Source organism: Lucilia cuprina, chromosome 4 (genome assembly GCF_022045245.1).
Source record: "Lucilia cuprina isolate Lc7/37 chromosome 4, ASM2204524v1, whole genome shotgun sequence".
Taxonomy (NCBI): domain Eukaryota; kingdom Metazoa; phylum Arthropoda; class Insecta; order Diptera; family Calliphoridae; genus Lucilia; species Lucilia cuprina.
In genome coordinates this window covers 28,797,102-28,810,002 of record NC_060952.1, presented here as the reverse complement: position 1 = coordinate 28,810,002, position 12,901 = coordinate 28,797,102, and the positions used below count along the sequence as shown (strand labels likewise).

The 12,901-nt window shown below is 28.6% G+C and overlaps 1 protein-coding gene across 1 annotated transcript; it reads left to right on the top strand.

The window, feature by feature from the left end:
* Window positions 1-3,018: 3,018 nt before the first annotated feature.
* LOC111684209 lies at window positions 3,019-6,550 on the top strand. Its single transcript, XM_023446344.2, has one exon. It carries the CDS (start codon window positions 3,329-3,331, stop codon window positions 4,187-4,189), a length of 861 nt encoding a protein of 286 aa, XP_023302112.1. The 5' UTR covers window positions 3,019-3,328; the 3' UTR covers window positions 4,190-6,550.
* The last annotated feature ends 6,351 nt before the right edge of the window (window positions 6,551-12,901 follow it).

Here is a 12,901-nt window from a genome sequence, read left to right as displayed (position 1 = left end):
TTGAAAATTAATTTTTATGTCATAAGTTTAATAAAATTACCCTATATTCTGCTCAAATACTTCTCTAAAAACATTAAAAACTTAAAAAGACAAGCATGAATATGTCACACATTATCACTCTACCATGCCGGCAAGCAAGCATGAATAGTATTCATGCAACCATCCATGTAGGGTACAAAATAATCTTTGGCTGTGAATCTAAATATTAAAACACTTGCATTCAGGGCTTAAAAATATATCTTTGTTGGTACGAACATAAATATTCTTTTTTTTTTTTTTTGCTTTTTACCGCAAACAGAAAATATTTAATAAAATGCATTTTTTGTTTTAAACATGTGCAAGATAAACCTGCATTCGTAAAGGAGAAAACAAACAAATTTATGAGAAATTATTACACAGCCAGAAGAAAAGAAAAGAATACCGACAAAAAATTTTAAAAAATATATACAAGATGTTAAAATTAAAAAAAAATAAATAAACAACCAGCAAACAGTATGAGTGAATGAACAACAACTTAAATAATCATTAAATATGACCCAAAAAATAAATCGTCAAAAACTGCACCCCTTCGAGAGACATAAATTTCTATAATTACTTTATTTCTTTTTTAAAGAAAACCAAAAGATTGTATATAATTTTAAAAGAAGAAACGTGGTAATGAGTGAAAAATATAAATTGCATTTCTTTTGTTTTTATGAACTTTTGTCTTTGTTGAAATCAAGTAAATTAGAAATTAAAATGAAAAGTAAAAGGGAAAGATATTAACAAGAAGTGCAAAAATTATAATTAAATTAAAATATTAAGTTGGTATTTGCCAAGAAATCAGAATGATAATAAAATTTTGAAATAAATGTAGTTTAACTTAGGACTAGAGTTAATGTTAAGTATGTGTTTACAGTGAATTTGTGATGTGATGTTTAATGACTGGAATAAAGAAGCAAAACTAATTCCATGTACAGGCACTTTGCTGAAGTACTCGAAGAATGAATCCATCAAATAAGCCGAGACTTTGTTCTTACTCACAGGGACACACTTTGATAATTCTGATATGAACAGAGTATACTCTGAACATTTCTGGACTAAGAAGGAAAATTAAGTGGTATCATATCAGCAAATATCTCATTCATACGACACATTCATGAGAGAAAAACATACGACAAATTCATTATAGGTAAACGAGTGGGGTTAGGCCCGCCGTACCTCACATTCATTCTGTACCATATACAATTAATACCAACCCATTTCCAACGCTTAGTCCAACAGTCATTTCTTCCTATGGGGTATCTATGTTTCGTCAACAGCACCGAACTTATCCCGAAATATTGATTTTATTTCTTAACCGCAACTTACTCTTCCCGCGAATTTGAGTTTTAACCACAGCCACTACGTGGATCCTGAAGGAATCTCAATCAACTGACTAGCCAGGACACAGTTCTGCGGGCAACTGGCCATCCGTAGTACTAGATTATGTGGTGCTCTGTTTCGACCTGTTTTCAATCTATGCAAGGACTAAGCCAGACAGTAGACTGTAACCAATTTTTTAGTCCCGGCCAGACTAGAGGTATTGGAAAACCATTCTATTCCCTGGGATTGCAATAACACCAAGGTGGATGTTTCACCATGGTAACATGTTCCCGGGGGGAATATGTCGGGCAAAATTTAAATTCGGTGTTGTGATCAATTATGCACCGCGCTATAACGACTTTCGAATTTTATTTTTAATTCTGATGATTTTAAAGACTGATTTTTTTGTAATTTTCTTTAGAGCACTTTATATGGTGTCTAGTTTTGAAACAGAAAAAATATTTGTGAAATATACATATATAGAATATAGTCATAGCTTTGCCATGATTCCTATGCCAGTAACAACACTAAAGACACTTCTTCTGGATCATATTGTTGTTGTAATAAGTTTTATAGAGGCCTATAGTACACATCCGGTATTATTTTAATATTAACAACTAAAATTTTATTGCAAACACTAAAACAAATTCTCCTATTTTAAATCTTGTCTTAAAGCTCTAAACACTTAATTAATTTAAAATCAATATTTTGTATTAGCAATAATTTCACTTATTAAAATTACTACGCCGCAACAAATTAGTCTTAATTCATGTTAAGAAAAAAAGGAAGATACATACAAACATTTAAGGAAGATTAAATGGTCATAAGATTTTATATTTTAATATACACATATAGTAATAAAAACCATAACAACAACGACAAACAATTACAGTTACAATGAAAAAAAAAATTAAAAACAAAAACAACAACCAATTGAAAGTTGTTAATGTAACATGAACTTGTTGCAACGAATTATGAACAATTACAATAACAACCGTCAACTGAAATGAAAACAACAAACAATTTTTTAGCGAAAGCATTTTTTCGACTTTTTCTACTGCGCTGCTGTGTTTATGCTTAAGACTAAACCGAAGAGAAGACCATTTTAAACTGGTTTTATTTTGGCAAAAACTTTAATAAAAAAAAAATAAATAAATAAAAATACAAATAAATGGAAAAAGTTTTTTTGTTTTTGTAATTTGGGAGCAAACAGAAGAGGCAACAAGAGTTTCTAAGTTAAGCAAAACAAAAGACTTAAGACATAAACTTGCTCTACTACAACTACTGTTTGCTCGACGTTCATACATTTGAACGACTCAACGTATGTTTGTTTGATTGTTCAGTTGCTTGTTTGACTAACTGAATGATTGTTTTACTACGTTTGTAACATGACTTAAGTTGGCTGGCTGGCTGACTGAATGACTGACTGGGTTGCTTGGTTGGTTAGAAATGAATGAATACATGAATGAAAAAGAAGAAAATGTTGTTGAGCAAGTCTTTTTTTTATTGTTGTTTTGAGTTTGCTGCATATTACTAATGTTGTTGTTATTGTTTTCATTTAGCCAGCCTCAGCATTTATGAGCCATAGAGAAGACAACGCTGCTGCTGCTTTAGCTTCTGCTGTGGCTTATGTTGTCTTAGGCTTTTGTATATAAATTGTTAAGACCATGGGGAAATTGTATCATTTCATCCTTACTCGTTCAAACGTTAACACAAGCGTTTCGGCCAAATCTGTACAAAAATATTAAAATAACCAAAAAACGAACGGTGGTGTTTTATCGTAATATTTACGGTTTAAACTCAACAAGAAAATAAAAAAACAAACGAAAAAATTCATTACCACAAAATAACATATAAACAGTGTAGTGTGTTGTTATTAAGATAAGGACTTTAATGAAAATTTAAAGAACTTAAAACAAATAAAAAAAGAAAATACCAAAAAATTAAATTAATTTTTAACAAATAAACAAAAAAATTAAGCAAAATGGCTCACAAATTTGTTGCAATCAGTGTTGTGTGTTTAGTTTCTCTTGCTGCTGCCCTGCCTGCTGAAGAAACACGCGGTCATGCCCGCAATGCTGTGGGTTCCGATAATGACATTATGGATAGTATATACAGTGATTGTCTGCGTAAGGATTCAGTGTCCTGTGTGAAATATAAGCTCTTCAATTTTGTGGATAAAGTGTTGGGAGCTCGCGATCAATTTGCTTTAACCGAAGGTGTTACCGTAGTACGTTCTCCCGATGCTCCTGTGCAAGAAGCTGCTCGTGCCATTTCTGGTGATGAATCATTCGAATCTTTGGCCATGAACCGCATTGCTGGTTTCTTGAACTCTCACACCATTAAAGTTGAATTGAAGGGTGCTGATATCGTACAAGCTGTCAGCTCTACCGGTCGTGCTTTGGAAGATGTCTCCGAATCTTTGTTCGGCAATGATGATCCTAATGCTCCCGAAGAAAGCCGTGGCAAAAAGAAGAAGGCTGCCAAAATCTTGGGCCCCATCATTGCCTTGATTGCCTTGAAGGCTGCCGCTCTCTTGCCTTTGCTTTTGGGTGCTATTGCTTTGATTGCCGGCAAGGCTTTGTTGATCGGTAAAATTGCTTTGGTACTTTCTGCCGTCATTGGTTTGAAGAAATTGTTGTCTCAAGAGAAACACGTCACCTATGAAGTTGTTGCTCATCCTCATCACAGTGCCAGTCACTCAGTCAGCCATGATTCATATGGCAGTGGCTACAGCGCTGATGTCGGTTCATCAGGATCATACGGCAGTTCTGGTCATGGTGGTTGGGGCCGTTCTTTGGATGCTCAAGATTTGGCCTACAATGCCCAAAAGCCCAAGGCTTAAATACAAATATCCTCAAATAACTACCACTACTAAATCAACTACTAACTTTAAATCTTTTACTTTAACGAGCAGAACATTACTCTACAACCCAACGACTGTTAAAATAGTTAAAACATTTTTGAATTCTTACAATTTACGCCAACACACAAAACGACTTATTTATTGACTTCGGGTTAAAGGGAGCCTTAACAAGGTAACTGAATCTATTGCAAAAGAGTTTAATTTATTAATAAAACCTAAAGAGCTTAAAGTTTGGCTTGTGATCTAAACTTTTAGAGTCTTTATGTCAACTCTGTGTTTTAGATTTTGTATAAAATTGTTTTGGTTTCTTTGTGTACTTAACCCAAAAACGAGACTTTTTCATTTATTAAGTTTAAAATAACAAACTATCTTTTTGTTAATTAATTTATTTAACTTATTTTTAATAATTTATTTAATTTATTTTTTTTAGTTTTTTTGTTTTTTTCATTTTTTTTGCATAATTTTAAAACTAATGAGATCCAAGGATCTCCAAAAAATACAAAAAAATTTACAAATCAATAATGAGCAACGAACCGAAAGTAGTAAAAAACCATTAATTACCGATAAGTGTGTGTGTATGTGCATTTGTTTATACGCACATACAACATAGTATATATAATATTTATATAACAGTTTTTATGTATTATATAATAGCAATTATTAAGTAATATATAAAAACAAAGGAAAACCAGTGGCCTATTCCTGCTAGGGAGGCGCCAACCCACAACCATAAAGCAAGAAGTCGATTGATATCTAATTTAATAAATAATAATTGCACCAGATTTATAACGAAGAAAAACAATACTCAACAAAACAAAGAGAAATTTATTTTCTCAACTACTTAGTCTATTTGATAATCTACAACTTTCTCTTTTCTGTTTCTTCTTCTTTTTCATTTCATGCCAATGAAAAACTTTCTCTTTAAAGTAATTACTGTAAATCCTTTTTACATTTATCTTTAAACTTTTTCTTAAATCTTTCTTGCTTCTATTTCTTCATTTACTTAATACTATCTATTTTATTTAAAGTTTCCTTTTTATACTTTTTTTCTATTTGCTCTTTGTTCTACTTCTAGTCTCTTTTTTTGAATAACTATCTTTCTTTCTGCACTATATTCATTATTTCCTACTGTACAAATCTGTTTAATTCTTATAAAATTTTCATCTATTTTTGTTTAATTCTAGTCTTAAATATAACAATATTTTTTTTTACAAACTTCCATAGCTTTATATTATGTAACTGCTATTTCATCTAATTTCCGACTATTCATTTTTGAACTACTCACTTGCTAAACTGTTTAAATCTCTTACACAACTTCTTTGTCTCTTTGACTTATTTGTAATGAATTTTCAATTTTAATTTCTCTCTCACTCTCTCTCTCTCTCTTTTATTTCATTTAGCTTTACTTAGCCTCTACATTTCTTTTCATTACTCATTGTCTCATCTCTTATTTAGTTTTGTTTTTAGCTAACAAAACGCCATAACTTGCCATAGTTTTTTCATCATCTAAAAAAACTAAACTATATCACTTTCACTATCACTATTATCCAGTTAAAAGCTTTCTTTAACTATTACTTTTTTAAAAGCTTTCCTTTCTAAAACATAAGTATTACTGCTTATATCTCTTTATACTCTTTAAAGCTTTACTCTCATTGTTTTCATTTTCAAATCACTTTCACTTTCTTTTACAAATGCTACATACTCTCTCTGCCTCTCTCTCTCTCTCTCTACCACTCTCTCTACCTCCTTTTCTTTGCTTTTCTAGTGCTCATTTTTTCATTTTATCTACTGCTATACTTTTCCTTATTATTCTCCTCTATTCTAACTATATCTCTCAACTTTCTCAAAAAAACTATATAACTGTATTTTCACTTTTTTCAATTTCTCTTTTCTCTTTCTCGCAACTATTCTTTATTCTCTTAACTCTTTTCTCTATCTATCTCTATCTTTATAACTTTCTATTATCACTGACACTGCCCCATAGCCGCACAATTACAGAATAATAATTGTATCAATATTTGTTTTAAAATAGTTGTAATAATTTATTTATTTATTATTATTTTATTATGTTTGTTTATATTAGTATTAGTTGTTAAATTATAACAAATACTAAACGATTCCAACCACACTTTTATTTATTGACTTACACGCTGTAATATTAAAAAAAAACAGACACAAATCTTAAAAATAAACCTTTAAAACAAAACAATAGTTAATACTTAAGTTATACAATTTTTGTCATAAACGAAGCATTTCATTATAAAAATGAAAAAAATCATTACAAAAAAATCTAAGAAAAAATTTTACAAAAAACAAATAAAGTAATTTATTGAAAAAAAATGTTTTATAAAATTGTGTTTTATTGAAAATCATGAAAGGTCTATCGAAAAAGACTAGTGTTCTATTAAAATTCTTATTCATTAACCAAAGATTATTTAGCTCTTTTACAGCATTTCCAGCAGATAGTTTCAACTAATTGGTTAAAAACAAAATTTTAATTAATTTTAGCAAAAGTTTTGGTAAAAAAATTTCCATTACCCAATATTTAGTTTTAAAAACTTTCGTCAAAAACTTGTAAAAAATTTCATTATTTTTTTTGCATTTATTACGACAGACATACTTAACATATAGTCAAAAAGAAAGAAAAACAGCATCATTAATGGCATCATTATCATGATCAACAAAAATAATGATGACAGTGAAAGTAGTTTTTAACTTTTCAAATAAACAAATACCTGTATATAAAAAAACTAACATCTTAAAGACATTTAAACCTGTGTAAAACCTAAACTTATTTCTTGTTCCCCTAAAGCTAAAACCATCCACAGACCAAACACACTAGATCTCTTATTGGTGTAACAATTATAAAAATACTGTCCGACTGACTAGCTGGCTGGCAGTTGGCCTGCGGTGTGTCTGTGTATGCTTGCTAGTAAAGTAATCAAAAGTAGACTCAAGTCAATTATAATAATGATCTTTCTAAGTATATTTAGTCATATAATTTTTATTAAAGAAAAAAATAATAATTTTATCTAGTTTTTCTAAAACTCTCATATCCATTCTAATTCATTGGCTGCTTTTAAATAGATTTTTGTGTTATTTTCATTTAGTTTTTTGTTTTTATGGATTTTATATGTATTTTATTATTGTTTTATTTTTTGTATTTTGTGTTAGTAACGGAAAATAAACCATGTCAAATGTTTAAGAAAGTTCAACATAATAGATTTCAATACAAAGCATCTTTATTATTATAAATAGTTTTTAAAATTAAAGAAAAAAACACACACACACATATCATAATTTGTAATACTTTTTAGAAAACTTAGGAATTTGGAGTCAATTTTTAGGCTTATTTTTATTGAAAGATAAAACTAACGTTGACCTGTGCCAATAAACTTATTTGTAATCTCATCTCTATTCCGTTAGTTATGAAATATGAAAGAGACAGCTAGATCAGCAGTTTATAAATATTGTAATACAATTTGCCGCTAATTATGTATGGATTTATTAGAGAAACTTTTTATTTAAGAAACAATTAAGAAATTGTACTAGAGTTTCTAAACAAGAAACATTTCTTGGAAATTACCTGAACATTTTTTTTCTTGATAAACTAAAAATTTAGTGATCTAGTGATTTCCCAGCAAAAACTTTAATTAGCAGGTTATAGGTTAAAATGTTAGAAATTACTTACACAATGACATATTAAGTCATTATTTTAACATGTTGGTGTTATTGGCGACAAGTACTTTCCACGATCGCTTAGAAGTAGGGTAGAAGGGGGATCATTAGCCATTGGGGCATATCTGTCAATGGGAATAACTTGAAGACCAAATAATCGATTTTATTTTATCGAAAGCTAAAACGGCTTAAACGTTGCCGCTGATAAAGACAATAATTGCACATGTATTTTAGAAAATAATTTCATAAATTTTAACTCCGTTCCACTATTTTAAATTCTTATGAGAAATTGAAAAGATTGTGCTAATTAATTAAAATAGTGAAAACCACAAAAAATGTCTTTTTTCTGCAGAAAAAAAAACTTCTATATAACAGACTATTATACAGAGATTTTTCAATATAATAAATGCTGAAGAAAAAGTTAAATTCTGAAGAAAAAGTTAAATTGAGCCGACAATTTATCCTCCGCCGATATTTTCTATAATAAGACGCCGCTGCCGTCGACCTCAAATGATTGATCCGTCGCCGCCGACCATTTGGCGTAGGCTTGTATCTCTGCAATAGAATGTCAATAATAATGAACCATTAAACATAATAATTTTTTCGATAACATCATTTGAAACGAGAAACAATTCTAAACTAAACCCGGAACTGCCCCTGGGACTCAATCGCAAATATATGTAATGCTTGTGATGTTGAACAAAATATACACATAGAAAAAATCAGTAATAATTTGTTTTAACTTTTTTGAAAAGTTATGTTAAATAAACAATTGTTCAATTCACAATCGATGTTGTAGCGTTGTATGTCAGCAGCTGCTACAATAGTCATAACAATAACAAGCTCTATACATCTCATACGACAATTTTTCATATGTTTTTCGAATGTTGTAAGAAATTTTGGTGTTGCCAATTGTTTATTTCAACATTTAAACAAAAATTCAAACGATTTTAGCATAAAAACGATAAAGCGGTAACACTGAAATCAAAAACAAACAGCTGTTTACAAATAAAATAAAATTTCATTAAAAACTGTTTATTTATTAGTTTAAAATGTGGAATAAAGAAAGTAAATAAATTGAAAATTCAAAGAAATTAATTTGGTTTATTTCGCATGTTTAATTAATTTAATATTTTTTGATTTTTTTTATCTTTTGACATTGTTATGTATATTTGTTTTGATTATTTTTTTTTCATTGAGAACATGAAAAGATCTGTTCACAATCACTGTTACTACACTTTAGTAGGTACAATATACAACTTGATTGTGAATTGAACAAATAAATATCTTGTTTGTTATACTTTGTATCGCCGTTTTTGGTCAATGCGCAAAAGTTAAAAAAATATGTACATTAAAATGACTTAGGAAAGATCGAAAGGAATAAGACTAAAGTCAATATATCTAAGTATACGAACCAAGAAAAAAATAAGAATATGTATTGCAGTCTCAAAAAAAGTGGTGAATGGTCCCCCTTCTACCCTGTTTATAAAAATCAGTCAATTTAAACCATTTTAAAAAGCGTATACAGTTTCTGACTAATAAATTTTAAAGTATTTATAAAACATATTATATAACGTAATATGTTATATAAATCACAACCAAGTTTTTACTGGGTACATTCAAATTTTAAAATTTAATATTTTTATTTTTCCCATAAAATTTAAATTTTCAAACGTTGCCTTGAATTTTTGGTCATATCTTCGTTAATTAAGAATTGATTTTGTTTAGTTGGGAATTGCCAATAAGTCTGAAATTTGATTAGTTTAACTCCTGGCATGGGCAGGACTTTTTAATTTTTCATAATGAAATAATTTATTTCAGGTCAAATGATAACGATTTCTTTTGGAACATTTTAAACAAAAATATTATAATCAATTTCCTCCACAACAACAACATACATATGTATGAAAATAGAAAAAATAAGTGCCTATATTCATACGGATCGGACCATTAGGTATAAACCATATTTCAAAAAAATCTGTTAATTGTAATTGCTCTAAAATTGTGGTGAACTCACATAATATGAACTACATCTTAACCGCAAACATGCTTTAAAAAAAGAGTTTTATGCGCTTAAAATATGCAATAAAAAAACTCAAAATATGCTCGTAAAAATTTTTAAAATAAATTTTTAAATTATTTTTTAACATTGAGAAGTATTTAATGTCACATTTCATCTTACAAGATTTATTTATATAATTTTTTCCTCTCATAGTTTAATGAACTACTTCAATAGAATTTTGTTTTAAGTTCAAATAACCAATTAATGACATAAAGCCATTTGGTGCCTAAAAAACAAATTTCAAACGAAACAGTTTGACATATTTATTTTAATTATATTCATTAAAACTGACAAAGAATCCAAAAATTATCTTTACAAGTTAAAAAAATGAAATCCAAAGTAATTAGTTTTATTCCGATTTAAAATTTAATGCTCTGTTGAAAATTCTACTAACGAAATAGTGCTTTTTTCAAAATTGTGAAATACTCAGAAAAATTTCAAAAAATTAAAAAATAATAAATAAATTTTTAACAAATATATAGAAATGAAAAACTTAAGTGAAAAACATCAAACTATGCATCAAACTAATAAAGTAAAATATGCGTTAAAACTTGAAAATATGCTTACAATATGTCAAATCGTGCTAAATTATGCTATTATGGGTAAAATATGCAAAAATATGCTCTAACATATCGATGCCAAAATTCTTAAATTCAACTGAAAGGTGTGAATATCTTATGTATGAGTCCATAGACGCACGACAAAAAATATGCATTTGCATATTTTGGTTTCCCTGCTTATTACACAAGTTGTTGCCATCGTCAGCCTATAAGTTGTTCCACATTTTACTGTCTGTTCAATACACATATTTTTTTGCAGATAAAAGAGCACACTTTTTGCAATCAATGTTATAAATAATTATTTTTCATTTTAAATTCACCACTTTTTCGCTTCGTTAATTTTGGCTTTTATAAAATGTTTCCGCTCTATAGGAAATGATTTTATTAATTTTTTATTTTATTTGATTGTTTGTACGTGATGCTGATAAATTTTATTTACCTGTTTTTTACAATATAAAATTGTTTAACTATGATATGTCAACATTATTTTATACATATACAAATTTTTTTTCTTCTGTGTTTTTAAAACAATATATTTTTTTAAAAAATTAAATTAAGTTATGAACTAATAAAGGTTACTTGGAAAATATATGTGTAATAAAGCCTGGTTAAACATATAAACATTTCTGTGAAATTTTAGCATATTGCAAGAATTACATACACTATGGTTTTCCAAACGAGTTCAACACAATATCACATTCATTAGAAAATATTACAGAATAACTAGTTTTTATGCGTATGCAAAAAAGAAGAACACACACAAATCGATAATATAGTAGATTTAAAAGTATTATGCTATTCTAATGAAATAGAATTAGTTTGCATAGAACAAGATTTTCATGTGACAAACGATACAATATCAGTTATATTTAGATGAATGAATGAATGCATTCTAGTTTACAATAAACCCCCAGTTTTATTAAGGTGGTAGCTATTTGTATAACTATTTTTATATTATAACGAAAATTTGTTAGTTAAATTCGTTTTATTTGTTGTCAAACTGAATGTCGCGTTGCCAGAACGACTGAATGACAGAAACAAGCACCCCTTTATATTGAATTTAGACCGGTGATTGCTATTTCCTTGTCAGGGTTCGCATTAGGATTTGATGCTATGCTGCCTGTCATTTCGCAACGGGGCTGCTATGGCAAGAGATTAGAAAGCTCGAGTACTTCAACAAAGTCCTTGTACATGGACCGGACCAGCAATGTACAAAAACTGGTAGACCGTCTCTAGTCTACGCAGTGGATGAAAAAGACCACCGTGAAATAAGGCCGTCAAGGCAGGTTTTCGCGTTAAACTCTCGACATTCGTGCCAGAATGACATCGATATGTTGTCGAAAAAATAACGATGCATTACGCACAACCGTTGTCTAAATAAATATTAACAAACATGGTAAGATCACTTTTGCCATCAGATTGCATCAATTGTACTTTTTATCGGCTTTTCTCTCAGTGCGACGGACGGACAGATGGACAGACATGGCTAGATCGTCTTAGAATTTAATAACGACCCAGAATATATATATATTTGTGGGTCTATGACCAATATTTCGATGTGTTACAAACGGAATGACAAAATCAATATATAATTTAAAAAAAAATTAAATGTGTCCTTTTATGATTTGTTGCAAATATTGATAATAATTTTTACCACCACCCTTATGTACACAGTTCCATATACATATTTTCTGTCTTATACTTTCAAATATAACATGACTACCACTTTAGTTTTTTTTATTTTTGTAGTTTGTTCTCCTGACATAGTTTTATTTTCCTATCTTCATATAGACATTTAGTTATTAATAAACGTGGTAGTGTGTAGTTGTTTTTTATGCCTCAATTTTTGTGGCAACATTGCATGTTATGAGGAAGTAACTGATTGAAGTTAGCTGGAAGTAAATAACTAGATTCAATTGTTGTTACAGTTTTTGTTTGTTTGTTTTTTTTTTTCATAGGATTTCAATGTTAATAAAATTGATGTACATGTTGCATGTAGTTTTTCATTGAATTGTATTGTCAATGACAGTGAAATTGTTGGCATTTGTTAGAAATTTACTTTTTATACTTGAAATCAAAGAAAATATTACAATCAATTATACACATACATACATATTCAATTCTATATATAATGCTATACAGGTACATTTTATCTTGTTTTTATAAACAAATGTTTAACAAATTTTTAAATTGTGATCTACATAAAATTATTTTTGCTTAAAAAATTATTTTATTTTGCAAATATTTTTAATAAATATTATATTGTGAGAAAAGTTATTCATTGAAAATAATTTATCATATTCCATTTTACTTTGAAATTCAATTTGAACAAATATGTATTTAATTTAATAAAAAAAAACAAAAAAAATTAATAAAAATAAAACTTGTAAA

Coding starts and splice junctions, on each gene's coding strand:
- LOC111684209 (XM_023446344.2), top strand. CDS start 3,329: ATGGCTCACAAATTTGTTGCAATCAGTGTTGTGTGTTTAGTTTCTCTT.